The 19,103-nt window shown below is 30.5% G+C and overlaps 1 protein-coding gene across 1 annotated transcript in view; it reads left to right on the top strand.

Annotated features, from left to right (window-relative positions):
- LOC107443823 (apolipoprotein B-100) overlaps positions 1-19,103 on the top strand; it is a gene marked incomplete in the record, with an annotated part of 88,923 nt that overhangs the window by 28,969 nt on the left and 40,851 nt on the right. Inside the window, 6 exon segments of the mRNA XM_043053253.2 lie at positions 5,708-5,884; positions 7,404-7,490; positions 10,897-10,995; positions 11,441-11,557; positions 14,211-14,449; positions 18,072-18,280. Of these exon segments, the coding sequence (XP_042909187.1) occupies positions 5,708-5,884; positions 7,404-7,490; positions 10,897-10,995; positions 11,441-11,557; positions 14,211-14,449; positions 18,072-18,280 (928 nt within the window).

Here is a 19,103-nt window from a genome sequence, read left to right as displayed (position 1 = left end):
TCCCAGGATTGATTGTTTAGTTAATTCTGAATTGACTGGTTTAGTTACTCCTAGGATTGACTGGTTTAGTTAATCCTAGGATTGACTGGTTTAATTAATCCTAGGATTGACTGGTTTAGTTAATTCAGGATTTACTAGTTTAGTTTATCTTAGGATTGACTGTTTTGGTTAGACCCTGGATTGACTGTTTTAGTTAATCCAATTGGCTGCTTTAATTAAGCCTAGTATTGATCGGTTCTAGGATCCTAGGTCATTCAAGGATTTACCAGTTTAGTTAATTTACTAATTTAGGATTGTCTGGTTAATTATGATAATGATTGTGAAGTTTAGTTTAATCGAGAATTAACTGGTTTAGGTAATGTAATGTAATAAAAAACGTAACTTTTGATTTTTGATACTCAAAATAGCAATTTTTGAATCGTTAGTTGTTTTTGTATTGCATTGTTATGTATCTACACATTAAATTTCATTAAAATCAGTCCAGTAGTTCTAGACTAGTAATCAAACAAGTTTGAAAATTCTCTTAATTTCTTACACTAGTGTGTGTCTATTGAATAAAGCTCTCGTCTGATGGGGTTAAGTAAGCACTTTATGGAAACAAAGGGTGATTTGATGTTATACTAGATCTTGATATTTTAATGCATTGTCCATGGGAAAAACTTGACTAGGATTGACTGGTTTAGTTAATCCTAGGATTTTCTGGTTTAGTTAATCTTAGGATTGACTGGTTTAGTTATTCCTAGCATTGACTAGTTTTGTTTATCTTAGGATTAACTGTTTTGGTTAGATCCAGGAGTGACTTTTTAAGTTAACCCAATCGGCTGGGTTAGTTAATCCTAGTATTGATCCGTCCTAGGATCCTAGGTCATCCAAGGATTGACTAGTTTAGTTAATCCTTGGATTGTCTGGTTAATTATGATAATGATGGTCCGGTTAAGTTAAATCTGGAATTAACTGGTTTAGGTAATGAGAAATTAAAAATGTAACTTTTGATTTTTCATGCTCAAAATAGCAATTTTTGAATGGTTATTTGTTTTTGTAATGTTATGTATATTGTTCTACCGAGTCCGAAAATTCTCTTAATTTCTTACACTAGTGTATATTGAATAAAGCTCCCGTTCCTATGGGGTTGAGTAAGCACTTTATGGAAACAGAGGGTGATTTGATGTCATATTAGATCGTGATATTTTAATGCATTGTCCATAGGAAAAACTTGAGTAGGATTGACAGGTTCAGTTAATCCTGGGATTGACTGGTATAGTAAATCTCAAGATTGACGGGTTTAGTTACTCCTAGGATTGACTGGTTTAGTTACTCCAAGGATTGACTGGTTTAGTTTCTCCTGGAATTGACTGGATTAATTATTCTTAGAATTGACTGGTTTAGTTAATCCCAGGATTGACTGGTTTAGTTCATTCAGGATTTACTAGTTTAGTTTATCTTAGGATTGACTGTTTTGGTAAGACCCTGGATTGACTGTTTTAGTTAATACAATTGGCTGCTTTAGTTAAGCCTAGTATTGATCGGTCCTAGGATCCTAAGTCATCCAAGGATTTACCAGTTTAGTTAATTTACTAATTTAGGATTGTCTGGTTAATTAGGATAATGATTGTGCAGTTTAGTTTAATCGAGAATTGACTGATTTAGGTGATGAGAAATAAAAAACGCAACTTTTGATTTTTGATACTCAAAATAGCAATTGTTGAATGGTTATTTGTTTTTGTAATGTATTGTTATGTATCTACAGATCAAATTTCATTAAAATCGGTCCAGTAGTTGCAGACTAAAAAATCGACCCAGTTCGAAAATTCTCATAATTTCTTACTCTGGTGTGTGTATATTGAATAAAGCAACCGCTCCGATGGGGTTAAGTAAGCACTAAAGATTGACTGGATTAATTAATCTTAGAATTAACTGGTTTAGTTTCTCCTAGGATTGACTGGATTAATTAATCTTAGAATTGACTGGTTTAGTTAATCCTAGGATTGACTGGTTTAGTTAGTTCAGGATTTACTAGTTTAGTTTATCTTAGGATTGACTGTTTTGGTTAGTCCCAGGATTAACTAGTTTAGTTAATCCTAGGATTGACCGGTTTAGTTAATCCAATCGGCTGGGTTAGTTAATCATAGTATTGATCCGTCCTAGGATCCTAGGTCATCCAAGGATTGACTAGTTTAGTTAATCCTTGGATTGTCTGGTTAATTATGATAATGATGGTCCGGTTAAGTTAAATCTNGGCTGGGTTAGTTAATCCTAGTATTGATCCGTCCTAGGATCCTAGGTCATCCAAAGATTGACTAGTTTAGTTAATCCTTGGACTGTCTGGTTAATTATGATAATGATGGTCCGGTTAAGTTAAATCTGGAATTAACTGGTTTAGGTAATGAGAAATTAAAAATGTAACTTTTGATTTTTCATGCTCAAAATAGCCATTTTTGAATGGTTATTTGTTCTTGTATTGTTATGTATATTGTTCGATAAAGCCCGAAAATTCTTATAATTCCTTAAACTAGTGTGTGTATATTGTAAAAAGCGCCCGTTACGATGTAGTTAAGTAAGCACTAAATGAAAACAAAAGGTGATTTGATGTCAAATTAGATCTTGATATTTTAATGCATTGTTCATTGGAAAAATTAGACTAGGATTGACTGGTTTAGTTAATCACAAATTGACTGGTTTAGTTAATCCCAGGATTGATTGTTTAGTTAATTCAGAATTGACTGGTTTAGTTACTCCTAGGATTGACTGATTTAGTAAATCCAATTGGCTGGGTTAGTTAATCCTAGTATTGATCCGTCCTAGGATCCTAGGTCATCCTAGGATTGACTAGTTTAGTTAATCCTTGGATTGTCTGGTTAATTATGATAATGATGGTCCGGTTAATTTAAATCTGGAATTAACTGGTTTAGGAAATGAGAAATTAAAAATGTAACCTTTGATTTTTCATGCTCAAAATAGCAATTTTTGAATGGTTATTTGTTTTTGTATTGTTATGTATATTGTTCGATAAAGCCCGAAAATTCTTATAATTCCTTACACTAGTGTGTGTATATTAAAAAAAGCGCCCGTTACGATGTAGTTAAGTAAGCACTAAATGGAAACAAAAAGGTGATTTGATGTCAAATTAGATCTTGATATTTTAATGCATTGTCCATTGGAAAAATTAGACTAGGATTGACTGGTTTAATTAATTCCAGGATTGACCGGTTTAATTAATCCAATTGGCTGGTTTAGTTAATCCTAGTATTGAAGCGTCCTAGGATCCTAGGTCATTCAAGGATTGACTAGTTTAGTTAATCCTGGATTGTCTGGTTAATTAAGATAATGATGGTCCGGTTTAGTTAAATCAAAAATTGACAGGTTTAGGTAATGAGAAATAAAAAATGTAACTTTTGATTTTTTATACTCAAAATAGCTATTTTTGAATGGTTATTTTCCGATGGTGTTAAGTAAGCACTTTATGGAATCAAAAGGTGATTTGATGTCATATTAAATCGTGATATTTTAACGCATTGTCCATTCGAAAAACTTGACTAGGAATGACTGGTTTAGTTAATCGCAGGATTGACTGTTTTATTTAATTCTAAGATTGACTGTTTTAGTTACTCCAATTGACTGGTTTAGTTAATCCTAGGATTGATCGGTCCTAGGATCCTAGGCCATCCAAATATTGACTAGTTTAGTTAATCCTAGGTTTGTCTGGTTAATTATGATAACGATGGTCCGATATAGTTAAATCGTGAAATCACTGGTTTTGGTAATGAGAAATAAAAAAATTTAAATTTTGATTTTTGATACTCAAAATAGCAATTTTTGAATGGTTATTTGTCTGTGTATTGTTACATATATTTTTCGACCGAGTTCGAAAATCCTCTTAATTTCTTAGCACTATCGTGTGTGCGTTGAATAAAGCTCCCGTTCCGATGGGGTTAAGTAAGCACTTTTTGTAAACAAAGGGTAATTTGATGTCATATTAGATAGTGATATTTTAATGCATTGTCCATTGGGGAAAAAAATTATTTTTTTTAAGCTTTGGACATGCCTTATCTGAGATGTATATTGTTTGTAATGCTTTGTATCTACAGATCAAATTTCTTTAAAATCGGTCCAGTAGTTCTAGTCTAGTAATCGACCAAGTCCGAAAATTGTCTTAATTTCTTTCACTAGTGTGTGTATATTTAATAAAGCGCCCGTTCCGATGAGGTTAAGTAAGCACTTTATGGAAACAAAGTGTTATTTGATGTCAATAGTTCGTGATATTTTAATGCATTGTCCATTGGAAAAACTTGCTTAGGATTGACTGTTTTAGTTAATTCCAGGATTGACTGGTTTAGTTATTACCAAGATTGACTGGTTTAATTAATCCTTGGAATGACTGATTTAATTTAATCCTGGGATTGACAAGTTTAATTTATCTTAGAATTGTCTGTTTTGGTTAGAACCAGGATTCACTGCTTTAGTTAATTCTAAGATTGACTGTTTTAGTTAATCCAATTGGCTGGTTTAGATAATCTAGACTAGCAATCGACCAATCCGAAAATTCTCATGATTTCTTACCTTAGTGTGTGTATATAGAATAAAGCGCCTGTTACGATGGGGCTAAGTAAGCACTTTATGGAAACAACGGGTGATTTTATGTCATATTAGATCGTGATATTTTAATGCATTGTCCATTAGGAAGAAAATTCTTTTTTTAAGGCTTTGGGCATGTCTTATCTGAGATGTATATTGTTTATATTGTTTTGTATCTATAGATCAAATTTCATTAAAATCGGTCCAGTAGTTCTAGACTAGTAATCGACCAATCCGAAAATCCTAATAATTTCTTACACTAGTGTGCGTATCTATATATATATTTCTCTTACACGGCGATAAAAATAAGCCTCATTACAACTCCCCGCATGGCAACGCTAGAAAATAGACCAATGATTACCGATAAAAATGTCACATGCCAAATCTAGCGAAGATGGCTCAACATATAGCGCTTTTAAAAACGGAAACTGAAATAACCAGGGAGAGCATAAGCTAGGCAGAAGTCTTTGTCGATAGATCTCTATTTTGGTTTTTTGTCGAAAGCGTTTTTTTTTCACGAATTTATGTATTACGAATTTATTTGACAATTTTTGATTTATATCACGAATTTATTTGTTTTACTAGAATTTATTTGTTTATGCAGGTTTTTCCATTGCAATTCACTTATTTAAATTTTTAATAGACTTAATTATAGCCGAAATTTTAATCTTTTTAAAGAGATATCAGTTTTAGAAATTTTATCTTAAGATTTTATACTATAGCACATTTCTAATAGATTTAACGAATTACATGTCATTTATTTGAATTCAAATTTATTTTAAGGACTCAGTACTTACTAAAAAGATGTAATTTTTTTTAGAAAAAAAAGTTGTTATATGGATTTGAATGATTGTTTTGAATTCTTAGAATTTTGTGCATTTGCAATGTACCTAAGTTAGTAGCGAGCGAAGCGAGCTTGGTTTGCGGAGCAAACCATATAACATTGCGTAGCAATTTTCGGGGGTTGGCGAGCGTTAGCGAGCAGGGGGCGCAGCCCACTAGTATAGAATAAAGCGCCTGTTACGATGGGGCTAAGCAAGCACTTAATGGAGACAAGGGGTGATTTTATGTTATATTAGATCGTGATATTTCAATACATTGTCCATTGGAAAAAAAAAATTTTTTTTTTTTGAAGGCTTTGGGAATGTCTTATCTGAGTGATGCCCTCCTGCACTGCAGCACTGAAGAGTGTCTAGACTCACTCAACCTTCTGATGAGGAAAGGAGAGATATCATCAACCTACATGAATTATGTTTTCTACTTGTGGAGCAAGATACGTGAAGCCTCGCTACCAACTCTCCGCTCAATTCTTGTACGTATATCTCATTTCATTTTTTTTTTACAGCCGTCGTTGAACAGCCGACCCAATTTTCGGGTTTATGATCACTCATGTTCTACTCCGTAGCCTTGTCATTTTGAACTCAATACAGAAGACAAGGAAACACCTGTATGAAGTATTGAGAGAAATTTACCTTCGTGAAAGACTTTTTGATGCATCTAACCTGCATTTGCGTTACATGGCGAGGAAAACCTCCCACGCTTAGCCTGACTGCAAAGGGACTCTAAACCCTGATTCATCTACCACTGAGGATATTCCACGTTAGCACTGGAGTCGGTGCAAGCCGGATGCGGATTTTTTTCGACCAGCCATCGCTGGGATTCAAACACGGTTCTTCTCATTCGGAAGCGATCCCTCTAACACCTTAGTCATCTTGTCAGCAAAAAACTTCTAATGTAAACCTGAAAAGGTTAGTTATGCGTTTAAACCTTTTTAATCTTGAAACTGTGACAATCAGCTCTATTCTATGCACATTACCCTAATCTGAAACCTTGGATTACACCAAAATCATGTGCATGATTTTGGTGTGAGCTCTTTGCAATATTGGTGTTAACTTAACATAAAGAGTTCCTACGCACAATTTCGTAAAATTATTAAACATCAAATTTAGAGAGCTTCAGGATGTGATTTTACAAATATAACAGCTATTTCAAATTAGAAGGTGGTTAAGATTGCAAACGTTATTAGCAATTAGAGAAATATTTGCTGGAAATTGTTTAAAAAAAATATTTGAATTAGAAAGGAATCATCTTGTAAAAATTTCAATGTAAGACTTTTTTTTTATTATAAGTTAAAAATGTTCTAATTATTATTATATTATTATTATAAATTACTTTCAAAAAAATAATAATTTACATTAATATTTTCGGGTTCGTTTAGATAGTTCTATAGGATTGGAAGCAAAAAAGTAAAATAAACCGTAAATCCTATTTAAACGATATAGATTTTCTTTTATTATATTTCGATTTAAACTACATATCTAGGATAGACTGCTACAGATTGAAGAGCTCTGTACTTAGAAAAAGAAAAGAAATGGTTTACCAACAAGTTTGCCAGTAGTAACAAACTTTTCCAAGAAGAAAATAAGCTAAAGTGCAACAACTATTGACGCCATAGATAACAAAAAATGCTAAGATAAATATTAAGTTGTAATTTAGGAATTAAACAGTTTTGATTTCATCGAAAAAGCATCAATATACAGTGCGGAAAAAAGAAACGTACCACTCTGAATAATTTTTGATCTAATGATCGAATTTCAAGGACTCAATATTAATGGGTGACCCCAAATGAAGCTAACTTATAAGTGGAGACGATATTTTAGCTTACGAAATCAGACAAAAAAAACTTACTTTCTCTATATAAACATGCTTTTTACAGTATTAAAATTATGCGTAATTTTGTGTAACCCAAATCTGGAAACTATCGTGCTTAATATTATGAATGATATATAATTTGATGTTAAAATATATTTTTTAATCTTCTTTATTTTCAGACTACGTGCAAAGAAACATCTTTGAGTTTGTGTTGGATGACCCTTGGAACAATGATTCGTCACACCCATCATCATGGAACACACAAAGTATGCCACTGATTCAAAAAAATTAGAATAATTAAAAAATTCGACTTTAAAAAGTATCTTACTTTATTAATTTGTTTTTCTCTTATTTAAATTAAATTACAAATTTAGCGAGTTGAGTCTATATATTTCAAAGTACTTTTTAACTTTAAAAAAATCTATATAAAGCACAAGTTAGTTTCGACTGTTAACTTTTAAAAAAATATTAGAATAAAATTTATACTGTCCAAACTATTAGAATATTTCATTATAAATACTAAAATTCAATTATTAATGGAGAAAAAAAAGTTACCTAATATTCTGCAACATCGCTTTTGATCATTGCAATTAAACAATCTTTCATGAATTAAGCATTTTTTTAATTTTTTTTTTTTGGTCCTCATGAACCCAAGTAGTGAGTCAAGTAGAGCACTTCACTCAGTAGACTACTATCTCAGTTAGATTCATCTTCTTTACTATCCCCCATAAATTTTGAATATGGTTAAGATCTGGTGAATTAGCTGGTCACGGAAGTACAGCAAGCTTGCTTTGTTACAGCCAGAGATTGGAAGTCAACCAGAGATGACTGAAGACGTACTTAAAAAGTATGTTAGAAAATAAGATAGAAGGAACCGACAATATTAAGGCGTCTTCATAAATTTAAAATTCAACGCTGTGTTCCAAAAACAAAACCACTTACGATTGTAAAACAAACTATGGTACAAATTAAGATTGTATGGGGTTTGATGGATTAGAAAAAGATATTTAGTAACAAAAGTATGTTTCTTTTGGTAATCAAATGATGATGAAGTGCATAAACATGATTTTATTCTTAAGAAATATTTGTATTCACCTTATAGATTTGTAATACACCAGATCTTATACCAATTTTATTTTATAACCGTCGTTGAACAGCCGGGTTTACTACTAATAGCGTTCAAACTCCGTAGCCTTGCCATTTTGAACTCAATCCAGAAGACAAGGAAACTTCTGGATCAAGTATTGGGAAAAAGTTCCCTCCATGTAGGACTCTTTGATGGAACTAACCCGCATTTGCGTTTCAGGAAATCCACAAAAACCAGGCTGACGGCAAAGATCACCTTTCATTATACAGTAAAACTTGTGTAAGTTGACCACTTGTGGGGAATTGTTTTAGTGGTCAACTTAGACAAGTGGGCAACTTATAGAGGGGGTGGGTCGTTGTTTACTTCTTCGTTTCCTATATCATGTTGTTATATATTTTAAAAAAAATTTACTTGACTTAAACATTTTATTTAGCAAATAGCCTAATGAATATCTTAAGCAATGTGTTTAAACTTGAATGAACTTCAATTTGTTACATATAATTCTAATATTTAACTAACTTTTTAAAAAAAAAATTATTTCGTTAGTTATGCATATGAAGTGTTCAATAAAAATAAACGAAAACATGAAACGGACACGAAAACATGTAATTTGAAAACTTTAACAAAACAAAATTATTTGAACACTTTAAAATTTATTCTGTTATTACTACACTTACAAACGTATTTGTTACAAAAATATTCCCTCATAGTTGTTTGGCGCTGTTGTTTAGACTTTACAACAGCCCAATGTTTTGAATGAAGGNCTTATAGAGGGGGTGGGTCATTGTTTACTTTTTCGTTTCCTATATCATGTTGTTATATATTTAAAGAAAATTTTACTTGACTTAAACATTTTATTTAGCAAATAGCCTAATGAATATCTTAAGAAATGTGTTTAAACCTGAATGAACTTCAATTTGTTACATATAATTCTAATATTTAACTAACTTTTTTTTAAAAATTATTTCGTTAGTTATACATATGAAGTGTTCAATAAAAATAAACGAAAACATGAAACGGACACGAAAACATGTAATTTGAAAACTTTAACAAAATAAAATTATTTGAACACTTTAAAATTTATTTACTACACTTAAAGATCAAAGACCATAAATAAAGAATCAAAGCATATTTCAGAGCATTCATTTATTCAAATGCTCACTATTGCAACTGGAAGAGCAACTTTTCAACTAACACACCTGTTTTCAATGAATGAATGAAAGAAATGGTCAAAAGCTGACTCCCTACAGTTTCCCCAGATGGTCAACTCACAAAAAGGTTTAGATTAGCTTTTTACACTATTTCACCAAACAAGTGAAATATTAACATACATTGCAAAATGACAGAAAATTTTCTGAATTTTTTTTTTCTGATTAACTTGAGGGTTTTAGAATAGAATTTCATAATTCTCCTATACAAAATTTACTTATTTCAGTGATCAACATACAAGATAAACAGGTGGTTAAGTTAAAAGGTTTTGCTTCTTTATGTTATATAGGAAAAATTCCGTTCTTGATAATTGAGGTCAACTTATGCAGGTGTCCAGCTTGCAACCAGGTGGTCAACTTGGCAGGTTTCACTGTATATAATAATCTGATTAAATAGGATAATAGCAAGGCTAGAATGTAAATGTCATTACCAGCTTTAAACTTGCCTGGTATTCTCAACTTTGATATGTTTAAAGGTTAAGTACAGTAGCCCGGTTTCCATTGTTTGGTTTTACTTACATTTTATTTTATAACCGTAGTTGAACTGCCTACCCAATTTTTTGTTGGAGTATACGACTACTAATGTTCAACTATGTAGTTTTGAACCTAATACAGAAGACAAGGAAACTTCTGGATCAAGTATTGGGAGAAAGTTTCCTTCGTGAAGGACTCTTTGATGGAACTAACCCGCATTTGTGTTGCATGAAGAGGAAAACCTCCCACGACGGTTAGCCTGACGGCAAAGGGACTCTAACTCATGATGGTGCAAGTGGGATGCGTAATTCGTATCGTCCTGTCATCGCTGGGATTCAAACCCGGTTCACCTTATTGGAAAGCGAATGCTCTGTTCCCTGAGCCATCGCGGCTCTCTTAAATAATTTGACAGGAATAGTAAAAGGGAAAAAAAGTTTTTCTTACAAACAAAGGTGAGCATTACGTTTATTTCGGCTAATGTGAACGCTTACTTATTCCTTGCAAGATCGAGCAATTATCAAAGCTTCCAAATATTAAGTAACTTTTTTTTCTACATTCAATATTGAATTTTCGTGTATATAATGAAGTATTCTAATATTTTGGATAACATAAAATTTTATTCTAGCATTTTTTTTCTTTTTTCATTTATTTTTATTTATTTATTTTTTTTAAAAAACAAATTGTCGAATTACTTTATGCTTCGTTTTGATTATTCTAATGTCTAAAAATACTCTGAAATATATAGATTTGACTTTTTAAATTTGTAATTTAATTTAAGAAAGTGAAAAATAAATTAAGAAAATAAGATTTTTTAAGTCGAATTTTTTTAATTATTTCATTATTTTGAAATAGATGTGTCAAGTAAAAATCATCTCTCGTTCCACATTTTCTTTTCTTCCGCAGGAATATTTAACAAACATTGCTACTTATTTGACTGATGCAATCGACAGCTTTTGCGTTCCTGAATCAGAACATATTGAAGATCTGACCCGTTACTTAAAGGTATTTTTTCTTTACATTTCATTTTTTAACGAATTGTCGTAATTATGGAACACATCTTATAAAAATATTTTTTATTTTAAAATTGTATTATGTATATATTAAAGTCCTATATTAGGTTTGTAATTTTCTTAGTAATACTATTCCGTCTAATATTTTTTTCCGTATACATTAAACGACAAAAGTTGCTTGAAATGGCACATTAATTTTTATCCACTTTCCCATTGAAATTTAATATTAATCTACTTTTTCCTGGTTCTTGCATGTTTTTACACACGTAAAAATTTTCCGATGGGATTCCTACCAAAAACTATTTCTGAAAGTCTGCCCAGCTGGTTCCAAATGTCTAGTTCTATATGTAAAGTGGTTAATTACCAAAAAGAACATTCGTTTCGGATTAAAACAATAACTTTTGCATTTATTAAATGAGGATTGTTTTTTAAAATAGGTTATAAATAATATGGGGGATGCTCTCCTGACTCTGAAGCCCGATGGACTCGAAAAGTTAATGGAATGTGCTTCTAATAATGAAGCACCGGAACAGATAAGATTATCAGTTCTAAAGGTAAGCCAACAATCAACACAATTTTGATCTACCATTTTTTATTAGTTATTGTTTTTCTTCTAATCTTGGCTAGAGTGATTACATGTTAAGGTATCCAACTGGTTTAATCAAATTTTTAAACTGGAATAATTTAAAAAAGGCTTAATTAAAATTTTAATTTTTTATTTGGTTCGAAAGGGTCCTGAAATGTGGTTTAAAAATTTAAGGGTGTTAAAAAATTGTAAAAAAATTTTCATATTTAGGTGAAATGAGATCTTACAAAATACAAATCATTTTAATGGTTCTACAACAAACTGTGGTGCGTAAGTTTCAAAATCATTTTTTTTTCTAGATCAACCTGAGATTTTTCAACACATATCACAAAAAAATTTCAAAAAGACAATGAAATTAAACTAATTAATGTATAATATTGAATTTTTAAGGAAAAATTCTAAATAGTCTTACTTAAAGCTTGATGAAAATAACAAATTATAACATTGCTAACATTATACAAATTCTGCATGCGAAATTTCGACGAATTTTATCTTTCTTTTTTATTTATTTTTTTGCAAAAAGTTTTGGCGTAAGGGGTTTTTCTCATAGTCAACGTTCTTCCTAAAATGCAAAAAAATTTTGAAATATACGAAAAATATGCGGAAAAAAATTTATTATGTGAAAATTTTTTTTCTGAAAATGTGTTTTATTTCTTTTTTAGAAGGTAATTTATTCAAATTTAAAAAAAAGTTAAAACAATCAATGCATAACAAAATATTTTAGTTACACTTCGGGACTATACTTCCGGTTTCGCCTGTCAGTATACGAAAAAAAAGAATTTTTAAAAATCGGAAGTCAGAAATTAAAAGGTTTTTGAAAGCTAAATATGAATAGTGAAAAGGAAAATTTTCAACAACACGTGAGAGATTTTTACCCAGTTACTTTAAGAGAGATGAATATAATCAGCAAATGTAATTTATTTAGACTGTCGGACTTCTATTGAACGAACTTCCATTTTGCAAATTACTCGATTTTGCGATTTTTTTCGAGGAACTAAGAACATTTTGGAAATTTCTTCGTAAAATAACTTTCAAAATTGCGAAGCGAATTTTCTATTTAACCGACTTTTCTTTGAGATGCACTTCCCTATTTCCCAAAATAATTCAGAACATTTCAAACTTGTTAACGCATTTTATGGGGGAAATGACCTTCAATTGATTTTCGCAGCCACTTTAAGAGAAAGCGGTAAAATCCCTTTCCATTTTTATTTGCATTTCATACCGGAATCTATGCCAAAAAAACAATTTGCGAGAAATCATAACAGAAATTTCCAAAACATGGAACTATGATGTTACATATCGTATTATTCGTAACAGTTTCGCTAAAGCTGGATTCTTAGTCAGCGCGGAGAAAGTGCGGAAGACGACAGAAGAACTTAGAAAAATATGGGTACAGCTTACAAGGGAAACTAGGGAAGTGTGACTCGCCAATTCTGAAATAAACTAGTGGGATGTATGCCTTATAAGGAATAATTTTAGGGGGCAACATTCGTTGCGGCCCATAGAAGGTCCTGTGAGAGATAAAAAATAATTCAATATATAGAAAAATCGGTATTTTATTACTTCAATGCAGACTATTAGTTATTGTAATTGTCTCATACTCCAATTAATTTTGTGGTACTTTCACGTACTATATAATGCATATTTATTGTCAAAATTGATTTCGAAAGTTTTATATATTTGCAGTTTTTCAGAAAAACCTGTTCGGTTAATTTTAAAAAAAATTGACATCAAATTTTTTTTCTTCAAAAAAATTTCCTAATCAATTGGAGTATGTAATAATTGCAAATCAATTAATTAATAATTAATTAATAGTTAATAATTAATTAAAAATTAATTAATAGTTAATAATTAATTAATAATAAATTAATAATTAATTAATAATTTATTAATAATTAATTAACAATTAATTAATAATTAATTAATTTTCTGATTAATTTATTAATTAGCAAATTAATTAATTATCCAATTAATTACAAATTAATTGGAGTATGAGACAATTACAATAACTAATAGTCTGCTTTGAAGTAATAAAATACCGATTTTTCTATATATTGAATTATTTTTTATCTCTCACAGGACCTTCTATGGGCCGAAACGAATGTTACCCCCTAAAATTATTCCTTATAAGGCATACATCCCACTAGTTTATTTCAAAATTGGCGAGTCACACTTCCCTAGTTTCCCTTGTTAGAGAGAACCGCGAAATGAACGATGCTGTATTTCCATTGAAGCTGCAACCACAGAAACATTAACTGAATCGTAATTTTTGGACAGTGTGAAAAATAAAATCAATACAGCAATAAATTGTGAGGAAATGATGAAGACCTTCATCTGATAAAATGTTAAAACCATTTGAAACAATTCGATAATAGATAATAATTTACAAAAAAAAGGTGCATCCATTTCGATTTTAATTATGTCTTGTGTTTATGAATTTAAAACCTCTTTTGTGTTGTTTAAGTATTTCAAATTGTGATTTTCTCTTTAACGAATTTTCCACATAACGAACTTTTTATCGGGATTTAGAGAATTCGTTAAATAGAGGTCCGTCTGTATTTTCTTTATAGAAAAGAAATATCTCAACTTAATAAGTGTTATATTTAAGCAATTATTTTTAGTCTCTGCAGAATATGGAGTTAACAACATGTGTGGGAAGGTTGATGTTCGAAAAAAGTTTAGCTATTGTGATGGCAAGAGACAGTTCGACAGCATTACGGAGTGCTGCTTCAGACCTCATACTCCGTTTCGACAAAGAATTATTCCTTCAATCAGACGAGAATTCTCCATTCCAAAACTACGTCACTCAAAGAGTGAGAGATCTCCTGGATGATCAGGAAACAGACAATCGAACAAAACAGTAAGATACTGATCATTCAATTTCATCATTTTCATAGATATTCTTGTAAACTTTATTCTCACAATTGGTGTGACGCGGAACCCTAAGGTTCCGGGGAAGAGGGATTCCGAGTTAGTTTTTTTTTTAACCCGTAATGATTCTGGAATTTTTAATTACATTTAAATTTTACCGGTGAGTCATTATTTATTTAATATTGCAGTTAAATTATGGAATTATTCAAAAGTAAAGGCCAATAAAAAAGGAAAGAAATACAAAGATTTTTAAAGAAAGAAATACATGATTTTTTTTAATAACAACAGAATTCCGGCAATGGCTAGTCGATACGAATTCCGCATCCAGCTTGCACCGATCACACTGCTGACGTGAAATATCCTCAGTGAAAGACGGATCATGGGTTAGAGTCCCGTTGCCATTTGGCTAACTGCTGGAGGTTCTCGTGGTCTTCCTCCTCATGTAACGCAAATGCGGGTTAGTTCTATTAAAAAGTCCTCCGCGCCGGCAAATTTCTTACAATACTTAATCCAGGAGTTCTCTTGTCTTTTGAATTGGGTTCAAAATGACAAGGTTACATGGTTGAACATAAGTAGTCGTAAACCTAAAAAATGGGTCTTCTGTTCAAAGGCAGTTATAAAAAAAATAACATCAGTTTGAATAAGTTATGAAAAATACATACATTTTTAAAAAAAATTGCATTTGTATTTCCCACCACACAAACTTTGCTAATAAAGAAATCTATTTCTTTAGCAACCATTTTCAATCTTCTATTAGTATTTTTTTTTTCTTTAGTTTTCAAAGAAAACCGTAATTCGGTTCATTTTATTTTATTCAATTTATGTATAAACATCTAAAACAAATTCAGTACTAGAGTAGACTAGACTGCGAATTTAGTTGTAGGGACTCTAATTAAAAGATTACTAAGCGATGAAAAAAGGTTCATTCATCTTATAAAATAAAAATACTTTTTTGTTGCATTCATAATTATCTTTATATAAAGTTGGGGTTTAGCTGAAAGATCATTGGGAACAGATGCTCTAAACTGATATTAAATAGTTTAACACTTTCATTGAAGTCTCGCCTAAACAACTTACAAAGCTTGCAAGATTTCCAGTTACAGTCAAAGGTATCATATGCTATCTATTTTGCTATCTTGTTATCATCAATGCCTCATTTTTGAAAATAAAAAAATATTCAATTAAAGATATGCTTGATGTAAATGCTACACGACTGAAGACTAATTTTACCCGAACTTATTAAAATCTAATACAATCAAACTTTACTATAGTGAAGACTGTTTATAGTAAACTCCCGAATATAGTGAATGAAATGTTCGGTCCCGTGCCTTGCGTGCAGTACAATGTTTTTTTTTTTTTTTTTTTTTTTTTTTTTTTTTTTTTTNTTTTTTTTTTTTTTTGTGGATATAGTGAACTAAAAAGTGAGGAAGTTGGATATTATGAACTGTTTTCTGTCTTCGACTGAATTTTTTTCTTCATTTTTTTTGTTGATAATTTTGAAATGTCTACTTCAAAATAAATACTTATACTGATTTTTAAAATCATCTATAGAGGGGAACGTAGCGACAAGCATTTTTTACTTGTTTGCTTCTTTTATCTCACTTTTTTATCCCTAAACAAATGCCTACCCAGGCAGATTTGTATGGACAAATTTTTCCCTGCATCAGCTAAAGATTACTAATTTTTTTTTGTACCCAAGACGAAGAGTAATAAAAATTAACACATTTTTTGTTACTACGTATTATTTTTCAGTCATTTTTGGCTTTCATTTTATGTGTCATAAAAAGAAGTTTTGCGGAACGGTGAACTCCTGATTGTAGTGAACCGAAATTTCGGCCCCTTCAATATAAATCCTGTAAAATATAATCCATTAAGAAAGTCTTGCAAACCTTTTCTAGCACTTTCTTTTTTATTACAAAATCTAAAAAAAGAAAGCATTTCAGAAAATAGTTCCGAAATATTTCGAAACTTTATCTTGACAAACAATTCATGAAGACACAACTTTCCTAAATTTACTAAAATATTAATAAAATATATTTTAAAAATTTATTGAAGAAAGGAAGAAAAATATTTGAAAGAAGAAAATGAAAGAAGAAATTAAAATCTTTTGCAATTTACTTTAAAAATTTCTGCAATCTTATAATTATTTAAAAATGAAATAATTTTTCAATGAAAATTTTAAATTAAAAAAAGAATTTAATGATAAAAATTAAATAATTTTGAAATAATTTGCAAAATTTTTCATTTGCCGCACATTGTGAAATCACAAAACAATTCAAAATACAATTTTAAAACACATCCAAAGTTTAATAAGTAAATTACATTTCAAATACAATAAAATACATAGAAATCTTGATAAATCCAAACTTTTGACCAAACTGTTTTTAATATCAACCTGTTAAAAAACACAGATTTCTGAAACTTCAAAAATTATTTTATTAAAAATTTAAACTTTTTTTTAACATCTAGTAAATATTTTTCACTATTTCCAAGCGTTCTCTTTTTATGCATCTTTTCTGAAACCTTATGAAAAATTATTTTCATTTAAAGTTTTCATAAACTTTTTAAATTACATTAAGGTCAAAAATTTTTTCAATCCTATTTTTTAAAGAAGTTTGTCAGTGTTCTTGCCCTCAAAACGTTCTTTTTTTCTCTTCATAAATGTCAAATCAAATTTTTTAAAACATTGCCATACCATTTAACACATCTCACAAAACCATTTTTAAAATAAGAAAAAAAGTAAGTGGTCGTTTAGAGGGTGTGGTGATTAGATTAAATAAATGGATTCAATAAGATTAATAATCACAACAGTTTAATAATAATTAAAAAAAAGAAGAAATCATATTAAGTTACAATGTAAAAGACTGACAAGATTAACGACAGCAGCATTTTTTAGAGAGGTGAATGTTCACCGGCTAGCAAGCCCGAATGAATGTTTATATTGAGCTGCTGCCAGATTCTGGAAACTAAAGTTTGAACACAAGAGATGTTGCCATCTTATAAAAAGGTTGAGAGAAATGTTTTGCACTGCCACCTGGCGAGCAGAGTTCACTGCCATCTGGTGAGAAGTTGGTTCACCACAAGGGTTTCAAATCTCAAAAAAAAAAATTTTTAACTCTTGATCATACTTTTAATTTTTAAATTCAGGGCAATGCATACTAAACAATTCTTGCTTTTCTGGAACGTTGCCAAGCGTTTTTAAAAACCTCAGAACAAAAGCATAACCATTTTTAAAACCAAACAACGAAACGGTTTTGTAATTATGACATGTAATCGTGTGACACACGCTTTATATGTTACAATTTATAGTATTTCTAATCTTATTCCATTGATTTCGTCATTTTCATTCATTGCTTTATCAATTAAAGTTGTTTTTTTTCTCTCATTTTTCTGTATCTTTTCATTTTTAATTAATTTTCTACTAAGCATTCTTTACCTGTTACTTCTACTAAGCATTCTTTACCTGTTACTTCTGCTAAGCATTATTTACCTGTTACTTCTACTAAGCATTCTTCACCTGTTACTTCTGCTAAGCATTATTTACCTGTTACTTCTGCTAAGCATTATTTACCTGTTACTTCTGCTAAGCATTCTTTACCTGTTTTTTGTAGGATTTTAGAAAAACTTTTGGAATCATTGAATGGAAGAGACAAAACGTTTCCTCGATCATTTATGGATAGACTTTTTGAAAAATTTCATTTTGGGCCTCACATTCAAGAGATTGCTTCCAAATGGACTCATTTTATTAAATCTATACCGACAGTCAAGAGATGGTGGAAGTATTTCGATTCTGCATTTCATGCACAATTCCGAGCAGAAGGTATTTGATGATTTAGAGACACATTAAAAATGCATACTATTTTTTTTTCTTCGTTAAGAATTAGAAATGTGCTGAACGGGGGTATAAAAATGTGTTTATTTACAAAGTAAACGTGCTTCTTAACAGAAATACAGTACTCAGAAAATTGTTTTCACAAATTACTAAAACTAACAATAATATGCATAACAGTTGTGATACTGCTAATTGTAAGTAGACAAACCGCGATAGAATATGTCATTCTACCAAGAATGCATATATATATTATTTTTATGTATGTAATACAAAAATTAAATACTTTTGTATTAATAAAAGAATTAAATCTCTTTCGTTTTCATAAAATGTCTTTGTTAAAGAATAAGAGTAGAGAGATTCTATTTTGGGAATTCAAGGCTGAAAACATACCATTGAAATATAAATAGATTTATATTTCAAAGGAAGAGTTATTTTTAGATTCGTTCCCTTTTTCACTTCCATATAAGGCAGGAGAAATGATTTTCCTTAATGCGTAAGGTTACAAGGAATGTACGACAGTGTGCCTTTTTACCTCAAATCTGTGTTGGTATAAAACGTAAGAACGCATAGTTTTGCGTGTCCTTTTCATCATGATTTGATCCTGATAAGCTGTTCAGGAATTGTCAGAAGTCTTGTCCATTCCCCGCCCATAGGGAGTGTGGACGTGAATTGTTAGCAATACAATTTAAATAAACCTGTTTAGAACGTATGATGGCTTAAGACTGCAATTATTTCAAGCTAAATACAACACTGATAACAGGGTTGGAGCCCTGTTATTACATATATATATATCTTGATGTGATCACGATAA

Source organism: Parasteatoda tepidariorum, chromosome 3 (assembly GCF_043381705.1).
Source record: "Parasteatoda tepidariorum isolate YZ-2023 chromosome 3, CAS_Ptep_4.0, whole genome shotgun sequence".
NCBI classification, from domain to species: domain Eukaryota; kingdom Metazoa; phylum Arthropoda; class Arachnida; order Araneae; family Theridiidae; genus Parasteatoda; species Parasteatoda tepidariorum.
Note: the sequence above shows the minus strand (reverse complement) of the source record. Positions and strands in the feature narration are given on the sequence as shown.